This window comes from Fundulus heteroclitus, chromosome 10, assembly GCF_011125445.2.
Source record: "Fundulus heteroclitus isolate FHET01 chromosome 10, MU-UCD_Fhet_4.1, whole genome shotgun sequence".
NCBI classification, from domain to species: Eukaryota; Metazoa; Chordata; class Actinopteri; order Cyprinodontiformes; family Fundulidae; genus Fundulus; species Fundulus heteroclitus.
The window spans coordinates 17,128,062-17,144,030 of NC_046370.1; the positions used below are offsets into that span (position 1 = coordinate 17,128,062).

At 38.7% G+C, this 15,969-nt stretch overlaps 1 protein-coding gene across 20 annotated transcripts in view; it reads left to right on the forward strand.

Moving 5' to 3' along the window:
* The window catches only part of LOC105937898 (ankyrin-3-like), a 143,599-nt gene that overhangs the window by 61,620 nt on the left and 66,010 nt on the right, over positions 1-15,969 (forward strand). For 16 of the 20 annotated variants that reach the window (XM_036142139.1, XM_036142148.1, XM_036142143.1 and 13 more), the window contains exons 6-16: positions 1,371-1,568; positions 2,443-2,541; positions 3,913-4,011; positions 6,107-6,304; positions 6,623-6,721; positions 8,773-8,871; positions 8,960-9,058; positions 9,170-9,265; positions 10,629-10,701; positions 11,059-11,118; positions 14,984-15,019. In XM_036142139.1, coding sequence (XP_035998032.1) covers positions 1,371-1,568; positions 2,443-2,541; positions 3,913-4,011; positions 6,107-6,304; positions 6,623-6,721; positions 8,773-8,871; positions 8,960-9,058; positions 9,170-9,265; positions 10,629-10,701; positions 11,059-11,118; positions 14,984-15,019 — 1,156 coding nt within the window. The remainder of the gene's footprint in view (positions 1-1,370; positions 1,569-2,442; positions 2,542-3,912; positions 4,012-6,106; positions 6,305-6,622; positions 6,722-8,772; positions 8,872-8,959; positions 9,059-9,169; positions 9,266-10,628; positions 10,702-11,058; positions 11,119-14,983; positions 15,020-15,969) is intronic. The other 4 variants (XM_036142136.1, XM_036142145.1, XM_036142154.1 and 1 more) reach the window with 3 other exon arrangements.

The following is a 15,969-nucleotide window of genomic DNA, read 5'->3' on the forward strand; positions in this document are numbered from 1 at the left end:
TAAAATGAGATAACTGTCTCAAAAAATGTGATAGTTTATTTGGTCTGAAGAGATGATGCAATTCAATGTTATTTATATAGCGACAATTCATGAAATATGTCATCTCAAGGCACTTTACAACGTCAAAATCAATCAGATTATACAGATTGGGTCAGATTATACACAAAAATTCCTATATAAGGGAACCAGTTCATTGCATCAAAGTCTTGACAAGTAGCATTCTCTCTTGAAGAAGCGTAGAGCCACAGGGAGAGTCGTCTGCATTGTCCATGGCTTTGCAGCAATCCTACCTACTGAGCAAGCATGAAGCGACAGCAGGAAAAAAAACTCCCCATTTACGGGAAGGAAAAACCTCCAGCAGAACCGGGCTCAGTATGAACGGTCATCTGCCTCGACAGACTGGGGGTTACAGAAGACAGAGCAGAGACACAACAAGAGAGACAAAAAAAGCACAGAAGTTCTACATTAGATGGTAGTAGCGGGTGATCTGTCTTCCCTGGATGAAGCCACAGCTAACAGAACGCCAGACCAGGTGTGCCTACTATGAAGAAAAAAGAAAAATCAAAAAGTTAAAAGCTGAAATTACAACAGTCATTCAAAATTGAAGAACAATAGACCCTGATGTCCTGCAGTAGCCTAAACCTATAGCAGCATAACTATAGAGGTAGCTCAGGGTAACATGAGCCACTCTAACTATAAGCTTTTTAAAAAAGGAAAGTCCAGCTTCTAGTGGAGAAGTTCAAGTATCTTGGGGTCTTGTTCACGAATGAGGGGAAGATGGAGCGGGAGATCGACAGGCGGATTGGTGCGGCGTCTGCTGTGAAGCGGGTGCTATACCGGTCCGTTGTGGTGAATCTGCACCAGATTTTTTGTGAGTCGTGGGGGAGCGCTGCCGAACACGTTCGTGTAAATCGCCCAGTGGACGGGTGGGCAAAATGCGTGACAGCATCTGCGGTGGCGGGCGGCCGGCGGTGCGCAAATCCCAGCGGTGGCCAAGGCCGGAGCGGCGCTTTGCTGCGAGGGCCGCTCATCACCGCTTGCGGTTTTAATTTACTCTTGTAATCAATGCAAAAACCTGCTTGTTTTGCACTCACAGCTGAAATAGCACCTTGATGAGTCAGAGGAAATATACTCTATAATTTACTTAGACATACATAGATTTAGTGGGATGCTCTTATAAATCCATGGGTAATTCCTCATTTAAATGTGGGCGAGACCTGTCTCCTTAGAGAGAGGCTGTTTGGTCACAAAATCACATGTTCAGCTGCTAAAAGTACTACGAAGAAACAATAGAGTACCATGTTACTTTCTTTGCATAACAAATAACTACATTTTAATAGATCTGTCTCTTTTCTCTATTTTTGCTTCAGGACGACCAGACTCCGCTGCACATCTCAAGCCGTCTGGGTAAGCCAGACATCGTGCAGCAGCTGCTGGCAAAAGGAGCATGCCCAGATGCTACGACCAACTCTGGATACACACCTCTGCACCTAGCTGCCAGGGAGGGTCACAGGGACGTGGCTACAGCTCTTCTCGATCAAGGAGCTAATCTGAGCATCACAACAAAGGTAAAGAGCAAACTCAACATGTAAGACAGGATTTACAGATTCGAAATACTGCAGTAACCATTGTCTGACTCTGCTTCTGGAAGCCTGCACTGGGTAAAAATAGTTTGGAAAGGCTCAATGCACTGTTATCATGAACACTACAGGGATGTTGATGCAGTATTTGGAGCTGCTGCAGTCACTGAACGTGTCAGCATGATAGATTTTTGACCAAATCGTCTAAAATCCGTGTTGCCAGACTAGCTGCATATTCTGGATTTTCCAATGTTTTCCTAACATTCAGTTTGATAACCTTGGACAAAAAAAATTGTTCTGTGCCTCGTAAAACAGTTTGGGTTTGTGTATATGGATGCACCAACAAACGAGAGCTTCCAAGGAAAAAGCACATTTACAAAAATATATATATTTTTCCTTTAAATATATTTATAGAACTGTTTTCATTGAGAGCAAAGTGGAACCAAAGTCGCATTCCTTGTTTGTGTGCACAAACTTGGTGATTAAAGCTGATTCTGATTCTTTTGGTTTTGGCGAACTCAACAAATTAAGGATAAAAACAAATAGTTTCTTGGTGACGAAATAAAATTACACTTCATCAGTCTAATCTATAAAAAGTGTTTTATATTTATTTGTTGTTGCCTAATGTATATATTATATATTTAACAAGAGGCCAATTTGCATGTACTTACATCACATATACGAGTCCTTGGTGGAGGCATAGCTGAAAAATTTGATGTATCTCCGATATTTTCCTAATCTAAAACATTTGTGTTCAGTCATTTGTAATGTGTGATTCTTTCCTATTTTAACCCTGAAAAGGACTCCTATATTATGGATATTTTGTTCAAAATCTCTTTGTGTTGTCTTGTGTTTTCTCCAGAAGGGCTTCACTCCTTTACACGTTGCTGCAAAGTATGGAAAGATAGAAGTGGCCAACCTGCTGCTGCAGAAGAACGCTCCAGTTGATGCTGCTGGGAAGGTGACGCATAAAATAATTTAGAAGCACAAAATGTATCCTTGATCCCTCTCTTCTACTTTTCCTATACAGTGCCAAGGAAAAGCAATAAAATCGCTTGATTTAGAAACAAAAACCTTTGTCTTAGACAGTCACAGACCCAAATGTCAAAATGGGTTTTATTTGATAGACCACCAAAAATGTGTTCATAATTATTAAGCAGAAGAAAAATATTACATAATAATCAACTCTTTTCACCAATAAAAGCCTGAAAAATGTGATGTGCATTTATATTGAACTTCTTTTTGTTTAGATACCCTCAATAAAATCCAATGCATTAAGTGGAGTAGTCAGGGTAAGGATGGTAGGTAACAAGAATCCACCTTTGTGTAATAATGTAGAGTATAAACACCTTTTCTGTGAAGGAATCAAAGGTTATAACATTAGAGAAAAAAACAGCATCAGGAAGACCGAGAAACACAGCAGACATCATGGAGATACTTAACTGACAGCCCTGGAGAGGATATTCAATCAGAGTAGCAGCCCAGAGGCCAAAAATCACTGGAGAAGCTGCAGAGATTTACATCTCAAGAGCAATAATTTCTCATGTAGAGGACAAATCAGACATGTGGGAGAACGTGTTTTTGTGATATGAGACCAAAATCAACCCTGTGATCAACATTCAAAGCTTTATTGTGGCATTAAACTAATGTCACTCATAACATGCCGCCCCCATGTTTAAACATGGTGGTGGCAGCATCACGCTGTGGGGTTGCTTTTCTTAAACAGCAACAAGGAAAGAGGTCTGTGCCGATGGAAAGATCTAGTCAAATACAAGATGATACAGGAGGAAATCTGTTGGAGGACAATCATAACCACAACTGTAAACATACAGGCAGAGTTACAAGGGAGGGTTTACATCAAAGCACATTCATATATTGGAAAGGTCCAGTCAAAGCTCAGGGGTGATTGATTTTCAGCAACGCTCTTCATCCGATTTGACTGATACTGAGTTATTTTGCTACTCTCCAGATGTGTAAAAGCAGGTAGAGATGTATCCCCAAAGGACTTTCAAGCAAAACCATTTCGATTTATTTTTGGATTACTAGATTTGTAAAGAGTTTTGAAAACAATGTTATCATTTTCCTTCTTTTTCATAATTCTGACCTATATTGTGTCCCTGCTTTACAGAAAATCCCCCCTAAAAAATAAACTTGAAACCCTACAGTTATTAATACATTTCCATGGCACTGTATATAAAAATCCAACACATTCAGAGTATTTCTTCAGCTGGCGGCTTTGATCCTGCTTAACGCTGCTATCTGTCACAGCCTAATCTTTGGTCATGTTTGTATATATGTGTGTGTGTGTGTGTGTGTGTGTGTGTGTGCTCAGAGTGGACTAACTCCACTGCATGTGGCAGCGCACTATGATAACCAGAAGGTGGCGCTACTACTGCTCAAACAGGGAGCTTCACCCCACGCTGCAGCCAAGGTAAGAGACGGCAGGGAGTGGGTCATTTAAAATCGAATGTTCCTAAAAGCATTTTCTGTTGCTCTGTGTGCCAAAACAGACTGACCTAGTTAGTCGTCCAGTTATTCCTCTCTGCACGGCCTGATTCGATGCCTGCTCCGCTGTGGCAGCATCTGTTCAGAAAGAGCTGCCCCAGAAATCAAACAGGCTCCACACCCCAAACAGAATTAAGTATTGAATTAACCAGTGTTTCAGGAAATAGTTTTTAGTTAGTGTTTGTCATCAACACACACACACACACACACACACACACACACACCCTCTTTCCCTCTGTGTGTCACCATTTTACATGCTGCCATAATATCTGTTTGGCATGTAAACGAAACATAATTTCAATGTTCAGATGTGACGTGTAACAATTTATCAACACCAAATTATCATACCTTCACTCGTTAAAGTTAATTGTTTGTTTTACCTTTATTACCCTGGATAAAGTCCTACTGAGATTAAAAACCTCTTTTTCAAGGGAGACCTGGCCAAGGGGCAGCCAAAAATAAAACAGACAATTAAAGGAAAACAACAAACTGTGAAAAACAGATTTCGTAGTTTATTGGATCAACCTCAATAACTTTCAGGTTGGAAGTAAAGTCGCTCAATGATATGAATACAGTTATTTTGTCTGTACCAGGTTTCAGGATGTGGAAGCATTTATAAGGCAGTAATTGGACTTCTGCTGGCGTATATCTGTACTACATTTGCACTGAGAAATGTGGACTCATACATTTAGCTCACACAATTTGCTGCTTCTTTCTGTCCCTTTTGAATTGGGTAACCCCCCAGATTCCACATCGTCAGTCCTTGGACGGGTCCGTTCACATCAACGGAGAAACTACGTTGTCATGGTAATTAATCATGATGGTTCCACATTCTCTGTGACTAGTCCGAACATCTGCGGTAGGCTGGCGACCTGTCCGGGGTGTACCCCGCCTCTTGCCTGTTGACAGCTGGAGATAGGCAACAGCACCCCTCGCTACCCCACAAGGGATAGACGTGTTAGAAGATGGATGGATGGTCAGAACGTCACCGTCGACGGACCCGCTTTCCGTCATTCGTCTCCAAATGACGGAACAACTCCAATTTTCTGGTCCGTCTGGCTCTGGCCAGGTCAAGCTCCACATTTCTAATTGTAGCAAGCAGAAAAAAGGAACTCCAACAACACCCTGTTTGTCAAAGTTGAATAGTGTTAATAAAGAACAATGACCACAAATTAATTTTTTTATATTAACAATAAGGTTATCGGTTTTATTTAAATATCGGATGCAAACCAGTTTTTTTTGCACCAAATAAGGAAGCAGATTTGTAATTTCAACATTCAGTTGGAAACGTGGTAATCTTCTCCAAACAGAAGTGATGATTATCTCATGCCTCTCACGCATGCTCTCCTCGGGCTACAAGGATCTTCGGACTCACAGAGGTGGTCTGGAATGGAATAGACCCTTCCAAGCACGGATGATGTGAAATATGGGGGTTACCCAATTCAGTCCGAGCAAAAGGGACAAAAAGAAGCAGCAAATTGTGTGAGCAAAACATGTGAGTCCACATGTCACAGTGCAATTGCAGTACAGATATATAATATAAGATAAGATAAGATAGACTTTATTGATCTCACAGTGGAGAAATTCACGTGTCACATGGCAGCAGAAGTCCAAGTAATGCCTTATAAATAAAAGTAAACCAACAGGAAAACGTTTGGATGGCCAAACCAGGCCATCCCATCAGTCAATATAAAACACAACGGTGTGTTGACAATTTGCAGTTTTGTAATAAGCCTCTGAGAAGTGAGGAAGACAGAGTCAAGCATCAGGAGACATTTTGAAGAAGCAGTCGTATACAAGAGATCTACATAATCCAACAGAGATATAGAAGTTGTAGCTACTTGAATAACCCAACTTTAACTTTAGGCCTTTTACAAGATTTTACAAATGGGGTTTAAAGGGGAAAGAGTCATCGATCAAGATACCCAGGAAAAATAATGTACATATCTTTTTAAAGGCATTGCGGTGCATCGTGTTGGGGTAATTTATCTTTGACATTGTTTCTATTTACTTGTTTTCAGAACGGTTACACTCCACTGCATATCGCAGCCAAGAAGAATCAGATGGAGATCGCCACCACTTTACTGGAGTACAGCGCCTCCACCAGCACAGTCACGCGTCAGGGTATCACTCCCCTGCACCTCGCGGCGCAGGAAGGCAACGTGGACATTGTGACCCTGCTGCTGGCCAGAGACGCTCCTGTTGGCACCAGCAACAAGGTGAGACACACACACACACACAAGTCTGAAAAAAAACAATGTTTTTCTCTTTGACAGCAAATATGATGTTAGAGGAGTCCTATTTACAGTGAGGGAGTTTGTCTGGAGCATAAATATGTATTCATGACCCCAGGGTGTCATTATACTTGGAGAAATAACTGTCTTTACCTGAGACCCTGTTATTTTTTCTAAGGCAAGACTTTTTGAGGCTTCCCTGAACTCTCATCATCCTGAGGTCCAAACCTGCCATCATGCTTTAACCAGATCTATTTCCCTCTGACTGTAACTGTATGATTCTGTCTGTGTTCGTCTCTTCAGTCTGGTCTGACCCCGCTCCACCTGGCTGCCCAGGAGGATAAAGTCAACGTAGCCGAGGTGTTAGTCAACCACGGAGCCACAATAGACCCTGAGACCAAGGTATAATGAGAGAGTGCTGTTTGATACACTACTCAAATGTCAGGATATGTTTATTTTTCAGTTTTATTTCATTATAGGGCTCTCTTGAAAATGACACCTTATGTCTCGATGAGACTCATCTGTATAAATGAAGGTTGTGAATGACTAGAATATTTTAACCTCTTTAGGGTTTATAAAATGCTAACTTATGCAATAAGGGCAATGAATACACAAGACTGAAAAATCTTGCACAAAGCAAGCTATGGGTGTGAGGTTGTTGTTATTTTGTTGTTCTTATTGATCAATTTTGATAAATTGGACGAAGCGTGAAATATTAGAGCTGCAGTTAGCACCGGGATGAAAGTAGAAGTTGTGTTTAAGCAGAACAGTGGGCCCAAGTGTTCTCCAGTCAGCACCTGACACCTGACTGCACCATCAGCTGAAAGACAAGATATCAAAGGCATAGACGGGCAGAAGTATTCACACAGCCAGGAGGTCCTCCCTAGAGGAGCTGGAGAGATTCAAAGTTCAGGTGGGAGAATCTGTTGACAGGACGGACAAGTTAGTCAAGCACTCCATAAATCTGGGCTTCATGGAAAAGTAGCAAGAAGAAAGGAAATATTGGGGGGGGGGGGGCATACCAAGTCTGGTATGCAGTTTGCCACAAACCATTTAGAGGACTTGGCAAATATGGAACATGGTGCCACCATCAAATAGGACCAAAATGTATTTTTCCCTTATTGCTGATCACTATAAGTGGCAGAGAAGATTGCATTTCATTCTTAACACACCATTTCCACCATTGAACTTTGGGTTGGCTGCATCATTCTGTGGGAAACCTTTTCATTGGGACAGGGAAGCTTTTCAGCGTTGATGGAAAGGTAAATGAAGCAATATAGAACAAGGCTGGTAGAAAACCTAGAGGCTACAAAAGACATGGAGCTGAGGTGCTGGTTCACTTTCCAGCAGGACAACGACCTTTCTATTATAGACCATTTTGGTCCATTATACAAAATTACAATGAAACACATTAAAGTTTATAGTAAATAGGGCTAAGAACTATTTTGCAAGTCACTTTGAACAGTATGCTTAATCCATCTGATTCACCTTCAACCTAAATATTTTTTAGAAGGCTGCCTCCGGTAACATTTGATAAATATTGCAACAGATAAAATGGATACATTTGTAAAAGTTCCCAAGAAGTGTGACTTCAACTTACATAAAACTTGATATTTTGCCCCTCTAGCTAAATGTATATGTACATTCTCACAGCAGCTTTTGCAATTGTTGTCTTAAATATATACGCAGTTTAGATCTGTAGTTATGAGTCACCAGACAGATATTGTCACAGGCAGTCAGCTCTTCCTGTTAATAAATTTGTTTATCCCCTAAGTTATATACTTGGATCTCTGCGATAAAAAAGTGATTAATCATCCCCAATTTCTTTGTTTTCATTTCTGGTATCCTAATTGACCTTACTTTGGCAAGGTGTTTCATTTTTCTGCCACTTTGGCTGTTTTTCTCTCTATCAGTCCAGTACTTGACCATTTATGGAGCACTAATGGTTTATTAAGCCTCTTAACTCTGGTCTCTGAGTCATTCAACCATAACATGTTCCAAAACTCAGAAACATATTTGGTGTTATCTGTATGCATGTTGTCGCCAGCGGCCTGTTGTTTAGACACAAGTTTGTATTTCTTTTGAAGAATAAGAAATACCTAAAACAAGACTCTCTCAGACAGAAAACACTCTCAGTTGCTATAATATGTATTTGCTTGTCTTTTACTTGAATTTGATATGACCTGACCTGACGATCTGAAAAACCTTTTAAGACTTTTTGAAAGCAACGTTGAAAGAAACATTCATCAAACCCATTTTCAAATCTTACGACCCTAAAATAAAGGGTTGTCTAAGACTTTTGCACATGCCTATAAGGACTTTTAAGACATAGTTATCTGTCCTGCACAATCTGATCACATTCTTTGATGTATTTTTTGTCAAACTGTAAAAATGCTAAAAGAATTTCAGAAAAATAGTAAAAACTTATATTTGTGACATGTTTGTGTTGTCAGCTGGGCTACACCCCTCTCCATGTGGCTTGTCACTATGGTAACCTGAAGATGGTCAACTTCCTGCTTAAGAATCAGGCAAAGGTCAACGCTAAGACCAAGGTAAACACCGTCAGTGGTTTTGAAAATATGTTTCTTCTTGTGTTTACATTCTGTTAGTTTTGTCTGATCTCCTCTCCACGCTCTGCAGAACGGGTACACACCTCTGCATCAGGCTGCTCAGCAGGGACACACGCATATCATCAATTTACTGCTGCACCACGGAGCTTCGCCCAACGAACTCACTGCCGTAAGATTGAGATACGAGTCCAGAACTTTCTCTTGGTTGGATCCAGTTCTTGACCAAAATTTAACTTCAATGTAATTATAACCTGATTTTATTTATTTGCTAATTTTCTAGAATGGGAACAGTGCTCTGTCAATCGCCAGGAGGCTTGGCTACATCTCGGTAGTTGACACACTCAAAGTGGTCACAGAGGAGACTCTGACCACTCAGGTCTGTATTTGGTGCTGACTTTTCATCCTTTTACTTTTTTTGCTTGTTGAATTTGATCGGCATGAACTGAAATCGGCGCTTTTTATGTTATTATGGTCTAAACATACATGAATACACCATAGTGGGCCAATCATTAAAAAACACACTGAAAGCAGAGTTCTTCAACATTTTGTTCTGATGGCTAGTAGAATGCTTTTTTTGTCATTCATTTGGAGCTTCCAAGTATGTTTTTGCCTCAGCCGTGGTGAGAACAATGAGGACTTTAAAGTGCAATACCAAAGACTTTTGACCGCAGCGAAATATATTTTAAAGGTTAGGAGATAAAGCGCAGAGAGAAAGCAGAGAGCATGTCTTATTCTTTACACACACACACAGTGGTTTGATCATTGCTCAGTGCACTCTTGACGAGACAAAACTTAAAGTGTGTGTGAGATGAGAGAAAGCCTCACTAAATCTGGATCGGATTTAGGTTATTAAATACATTTTGCCCATCTGTGTGTAGAAAGCTGAAGTGTCATTAATATTTTCTTTTCCCTTCAGACGTGTTTCATGGTTTGTAAATAGCAAAAGAGTTCACAGTCCACCAACTTACCTTTACATGAAGTCCGTACCCAGTATATCATAGGTCGCCTTGTATGTGCATTTGTAATAATAAACACACAGCAAAACATCATTGTCTTTCAGTGGAACATGTCTAGTGACGAAGCCAGTAACTCTTAACTTTATAACGCTGTTGGCAAGAGTATGTTTTGATCCACTGGGCGTGCTCTCTGTCATTTTGCCCCTACGTAACACTTTTCTGGCGGTGCCGTTTTATGGATAGGGAGAGGCTAAGCCTGTGGCACCTATTGACATGGACATATATGCACACACAGCCGGCCTGGCTTTATAGACAAGAGACTGGAGAACAACACTAAGAGATGGTGTGTGACATCATAGCATATTCCATCAAAAAAGATACCGTTAGTACCTTTAAGCAAAGTCCCAGGCTTGTTGAAAAATGCTACCCTCAGACCAGGACCTTTTTCCCATGAAAGTAAAGGCCAGGGAAACTGAAATCCCCCATGTAGAAACATGTGCTTACAAAAGCCTGGGGCTTTTAAAAAGTATTGGACTAATTATTGGCCTATTACATAAAACCTCCATTAAATACCTTCAACTTTGAAGTTGTACTGTAGCATGACATGCGAAAATGCACCAGGAGTATACATACTTTTACAAAGTGCTGTATAGAGTGTGCAGCCATCCATGTTCTAATTGGTTGGAAGGGATGTGGATGAGGATATCTCCCTGTTTATGAAAACAGCTTTTCCAGATGTTAACATACAACGTATTCAAGTCAATTGTTTTCTGTCTCCAACAGACTGTGATAGAGAAGCACAAGATGAACGTCCCAGAGACAATGAACGAGGTGCTGGACATGTCTGACGATGATGGTAAGGTTTTGTATAATCAGATGCAATTTAAACCCAGTCCTTCCCACATACTATGAAGAGCTAATGGCTAATAAACACCCATTCATATTTGTTTTCTGAGCCTAAAGGAGGAAACTTTGGTGCTGATAAATTCATCTTTGTTTTAGTTAATCTTCAGTCCTTGATAATTTATGTTGCAATCATTGATTATTTATGATTTATAGTTTCAAATCATTTAAACAGCCATTCAGAATGTCCCATAATCACTTTTTGTTTCTCTTTGATATAATTTTGTTTTACATATCATCTTTCGACTTTTTTTGCAACGTTTTGGTTTGTTGTTTGTTTATTCTATCTCTCTCCTGCATCTGATCACAGTCTGTAAAGCCAATGTCCCCGAAATGATCACAGATGACTATTTTTCTGATGTGGAAGAAGGTACTTTTTGTCTCTCTACATTTTCTTTCAAGTCTTCCTGCATGGCTGTGGTTTGAAGTCTATTGTCCTTAAGGCGACTCTTTACCATTTGTCTGTTTTTTTTTGCTAATACAGGTGCATCTTAATAAATTAGAGTATTACTGAAAAGTTTTTCAGTAACTAATTGGGACAGATTTTCAGTTACATTTTCTGTAACAGTTACATTTTCCTAGAGTTTAATGAGATCAAGTACTTTTATGTTGGGATATTGCTGAGGTATTGAGTAGCATTTGTATAAATGCTGTATTAGTGGGATACATGTGGGATATGCAGGGCATGCTGGAGCTCCCGTATTCATGCTTCAGAATCTTTTAATGTGTCCAAAAAGTCAGTGAGCTTAGCTTGTGTGGTCATAAAATTACATTAGAAGTTGGAAAGCAATGGCAAATGGTTTTTTACCTGAAGCAGATTATCTTCCTATGCCATCGAGACAAAATACAGCTATGCAGTAGTTTAACAAGGGTGTTAGCATAGACATTTCCTGACTTAACCTCCTTGTGGAAGGTATTAATGAATGTCTGCTAGACAACTAGCAAGCCAGCACTTTCCCTGTGATTGTGTAGGCCATAGCATGTTCGAAATCTGACATTTCGGCATTCATCTCCACTTTGTTGGTCTTATATAAAATTTAAATTTTCTGAGAGTTTTTAAACTTTGAGTTTTCATTATGCAAGCCATAATCATCTAAATTAATCACTATGTAATCAATTTGATAAATCTGTGTGATTGGCCTGTATAAATTTTGCTATTTGAATTGAGTTACTGAATTAACTTTCCTATGATATTATAATGTATTTAGATGTACCTGTAATTCTTTGGGAATCATCTTATGGGTGCTAAAATTCTATTTGCTCTCCGTCGTCTTTGCTGTTTTTTATGAATACATAATGAAAGAGATGGGAACATTCAGTGTGGTTATGACAAGGTATTAGTAACAAAGAGGCTGAAGAGGCAATTTGATCTTTCCCCATTGTTAAACTGTATGTAATGTGGTGGCACAATAGTAGTTTATCACTTGATTTTTTTAGGAACATAGATTAATATCTCAATTATCTACTGTATATGTCAGTAATAAATTCCCTAACTAGCAAAGACAGGACACTACCTTTCATCTAAAAATGGTCAGGCACAAGACAGAGTTCACAGTTCATTTCAAAATCGATTGATTAAGACAACTTTAAAACGTTTCATCTGTCTTTTACAAGACAGAAGCAATTACTTTGAACTCTTAAATGCATGTCTTTTTTATGTTATATGTGTTTTTGGGTTTTTTTATAAGGCAAAGTTGATAGTATTATTTCCATCAACATCTTTCCGCTGCAATACCTCTGCTCTCTGTTTTGCACATTAAAAAGTTGGGAGAATCCTTTTCTGCTGGTTGCCATGCCAACAATTTTAATGTGGAGCGTGTAACAAATTTCTTTTCAAGCCCATGAGTAGACGACACAAACACTTGATCCTTTGTCTTCTCGGGCCTGTCAGTGATGCTTGTATTAGAGCCAAAGCTAACACGGAAACAGCTGCTGCAGTGTCTCGACGCAGTACATGTTGTGTTCTCCCCTGTCGATCTACACTGGGGCTTAGGAGCAGATGTACTTAGCCATCAGTGGCAAACAACAGACAAACTGGAAAGGTGTTTTAATCAATAGTTTAGTCCTCAATTGGCTCAATCGGCCAAATGGATGTTTTTTTTTTTGTCTGAAAAAATAAACTTGATTCATTTTTAGGAATTACTTGCATCCTACTTCTCTGTTGAGCCCACTGTTTATTTATTGACCAGACACACTTTCTCTAGTCTTGGACAGATAAGAGAACCTAACACTTCCTCCTGTTTTAGGTCAGTTAGGATTACAAGAACACTGAGAAGGGGAATTTTCTAGAGGTAACCTTTAGTACTTTCTCAAAATTCAGTGGTTTACACACATAAAGATTATTATGCCATTAATCGGGTTTGGAGTGTCCAGATGATGTTGTCATGGCTTGGTACGATTCTTATTCACAATACCACCTTTGAAGGGAAGCACACCTGTGGATGTACATTCAGGCATCACCCTGCTTCCTTGTATGACATCATGGAAAAATCTAATGAAATATCGTAAGAGATCAAAAAAAGAAATGTGGGTGTCCACAAGCCTGGTTCATACTTTGGTACAATTTCCAGGTGCCAGAAGGTGTCATGTGCAGTCGTTCAAACAATTATATGCAAGTGTAAACAGTCTAGCCATAAAACAGATTTGGTCATAAGGAAACAACTTTATGCTGTATTGTTCAAGCAGCATCTCTAAACAGACAGTGACCCAAACCATGCTGTTGAATTTGCTACAAAGTGGCTTATGGTTGAAAAGACAATAATTAAGAGTGGGCAATTTGTGAGCAGAGCTGAAAATGTATATGGGAGCAAGACGGCCTACAAACCAAACTCAGTTACACTAGATTCAGATCATACAATTTAAAGGAGATTCTATTTAATACCAAGAAAGTTGTGTAAACTTCTGAATTTATGTAAAGTGGAATTCAGCAAATAGAAATTATTTTGGTAATCTACTCTGAACTAATACAGGAAAAATAGAGTCTGTTTTAATATTTTGACAGTGAGTAAAAAAAGGTCAACTGCCTTTATAGGCAAGATAAGTAAACATCTGGTTTAATCCGTATGAATTTACCTGATTTGGTTTTTAAAATGTTTTTCTACATTTTTGTAATTTGTTAACACCGGACCTATCAAGACAGTTTATTGCAGTAAGGATCATTGAACCTAAGGCCCACTGTTGTGGTTAATGTCCCTGTATAGTTTAGCAAGCCCTAAATGTTTGTGTTTGTGATGGTTGGACAGAAGAAAACTTCCAGTTTGCCTGTCAACAAATATCTCTTATGGTTGTCATGATGACATGGTGACCCCCCCCCCCCCTCCACTTATAACAGTAATATAGCAGATTTTTATCACTTCCCTTACTTTATTTCTCACAATGGGCAGTGGATAATAGGTCGCCATCCAGCCTGGTTTTCAGTGGCTTAAAAAAATAGTGTCATGTGTCATGTCATATTTATACCCCAGGGAAACAGGAAGTCACGGATTAGTAATTAGAAGTTCCTGGAGAGTGGACAGCTTTAAAATAATAATAATAATAATAATAATAATTAAATATATATATATATATATATATATATATATATATATATATATATAAAAAATAGGCTTAAGTTAAATTTATTGTAAAGGAATTAGGGTTAACAGTTTTGCTGTCTGTGATTTTCGATAACATGCAAAAAAAAACATGCAATTTCCATGTGGTTTTCAGAAAATGAATAAATACATTTTTAAAAAGTAAGAAGAAAAAAAGTACATAGTTTTACCCATTTATTGAATAAATGAATGGAACAATTGTTTTATGTTATGGGTGTGCTTATTCAAAGTGCTATATAAATAAAGTTAAATTGAATTACTACTACTAATAATAACAGTAATAATAATAATAATAATAATAATAATAATAATAGTAATTGTAGTAATTTTTCCCATGGGACTTTTCAGTCACTGAATAAATGTGCTCAAAAAAGGTTGCATTTCTCTCAAATCTTCAGTGTGAGATTACACTTCTGTATTAAAATAAGAGCTTTTTACCAAAGATTGCAACAGCTTTCTCCGCATCTATATCTAACATTGCATATAGAATCCTGGTCCTTCTTCAGATCCCACCAAAGGGACTCTGCTGGACCAAGCCTGTCAGAGGAGATCAAATGAATACAATAAAAGACATTAAGGTATAAAACCTTTGTATGCAGCACACATGATAAAACGTAATGGTTTTGCTTGTGTTTTGAACAGAAATGGATGTTGGCATTATCAACATCAGCTATACTTGTAAGTCCAGAAAAATGTTAATCATGCTGTAACTAACTCCAGTAACCAGTGTGAGATGTTACAGCTGAACTGATGTAGCTAAACTCTGCATGCAGTTTTATTGCTCCTTTTTTTCCCGTGCCGCGCTCTGTGCATGATTCTTCTTCACGCCGGAATGTGGGTTCAAGTTGTTGTTGTCCATTTTGAACCTCTGATCTAAAAATAAATCAAGTGTAACTGTAGACACATTCACATGCTTACATACCAGGAGTGGCAGTGAGTACCTTCTCCAATAACAAGTGCACAAACTATCCGAGAGCTAAATCAGAACAGACAACCGAAGCTGTGTAGTTTTTTTTAAATAGGTTTAATTCATATAATTTGTCATCTTAGATGTGAAATCAAGTCTACATATCTAAGCAAATAATACAGTGTAAAGTCTTCTATCTGTAATCACATTAATATACTGTATTTGATACCTGTTTTTATTCTCATGTGTGCCCATGGACATATACATTTTCACCAGGGATAATAAAGGTTTGACAGTGAAAGAGAGCACCCATATTCATTTGTCAAATGGGAACAGATCAATACCGAGAGACAGATCAATATGACATCGACTGTTTGAAATGTGCACTTGTTCCCTCTGTATTCTTTTCATTATGAGAACTAAGTAGTAAAAAGGGTTGCTAGCAGGTCTTGTATTTTCAACAGTACTGTAGTGTCACGTTACTTTTCAGTTATGTCACAAATAATAGGTTCCACCAAAATAAACACCTAAATATGAGGTTATGGGCAACTTAGCTTTTCTGTTTTGGGTAAAAACATTGACCTTTTTCCACATTTAGTTGCATTACTATCTTCTGTGAATTATAGTGCACATTAGTGAAGTGGAAGATTTTTTCTCTATTTTTAAATAAAAAATCTCAAGTGTGGAGCACATTCACCATTGGCCACCTGAATCAACCCTT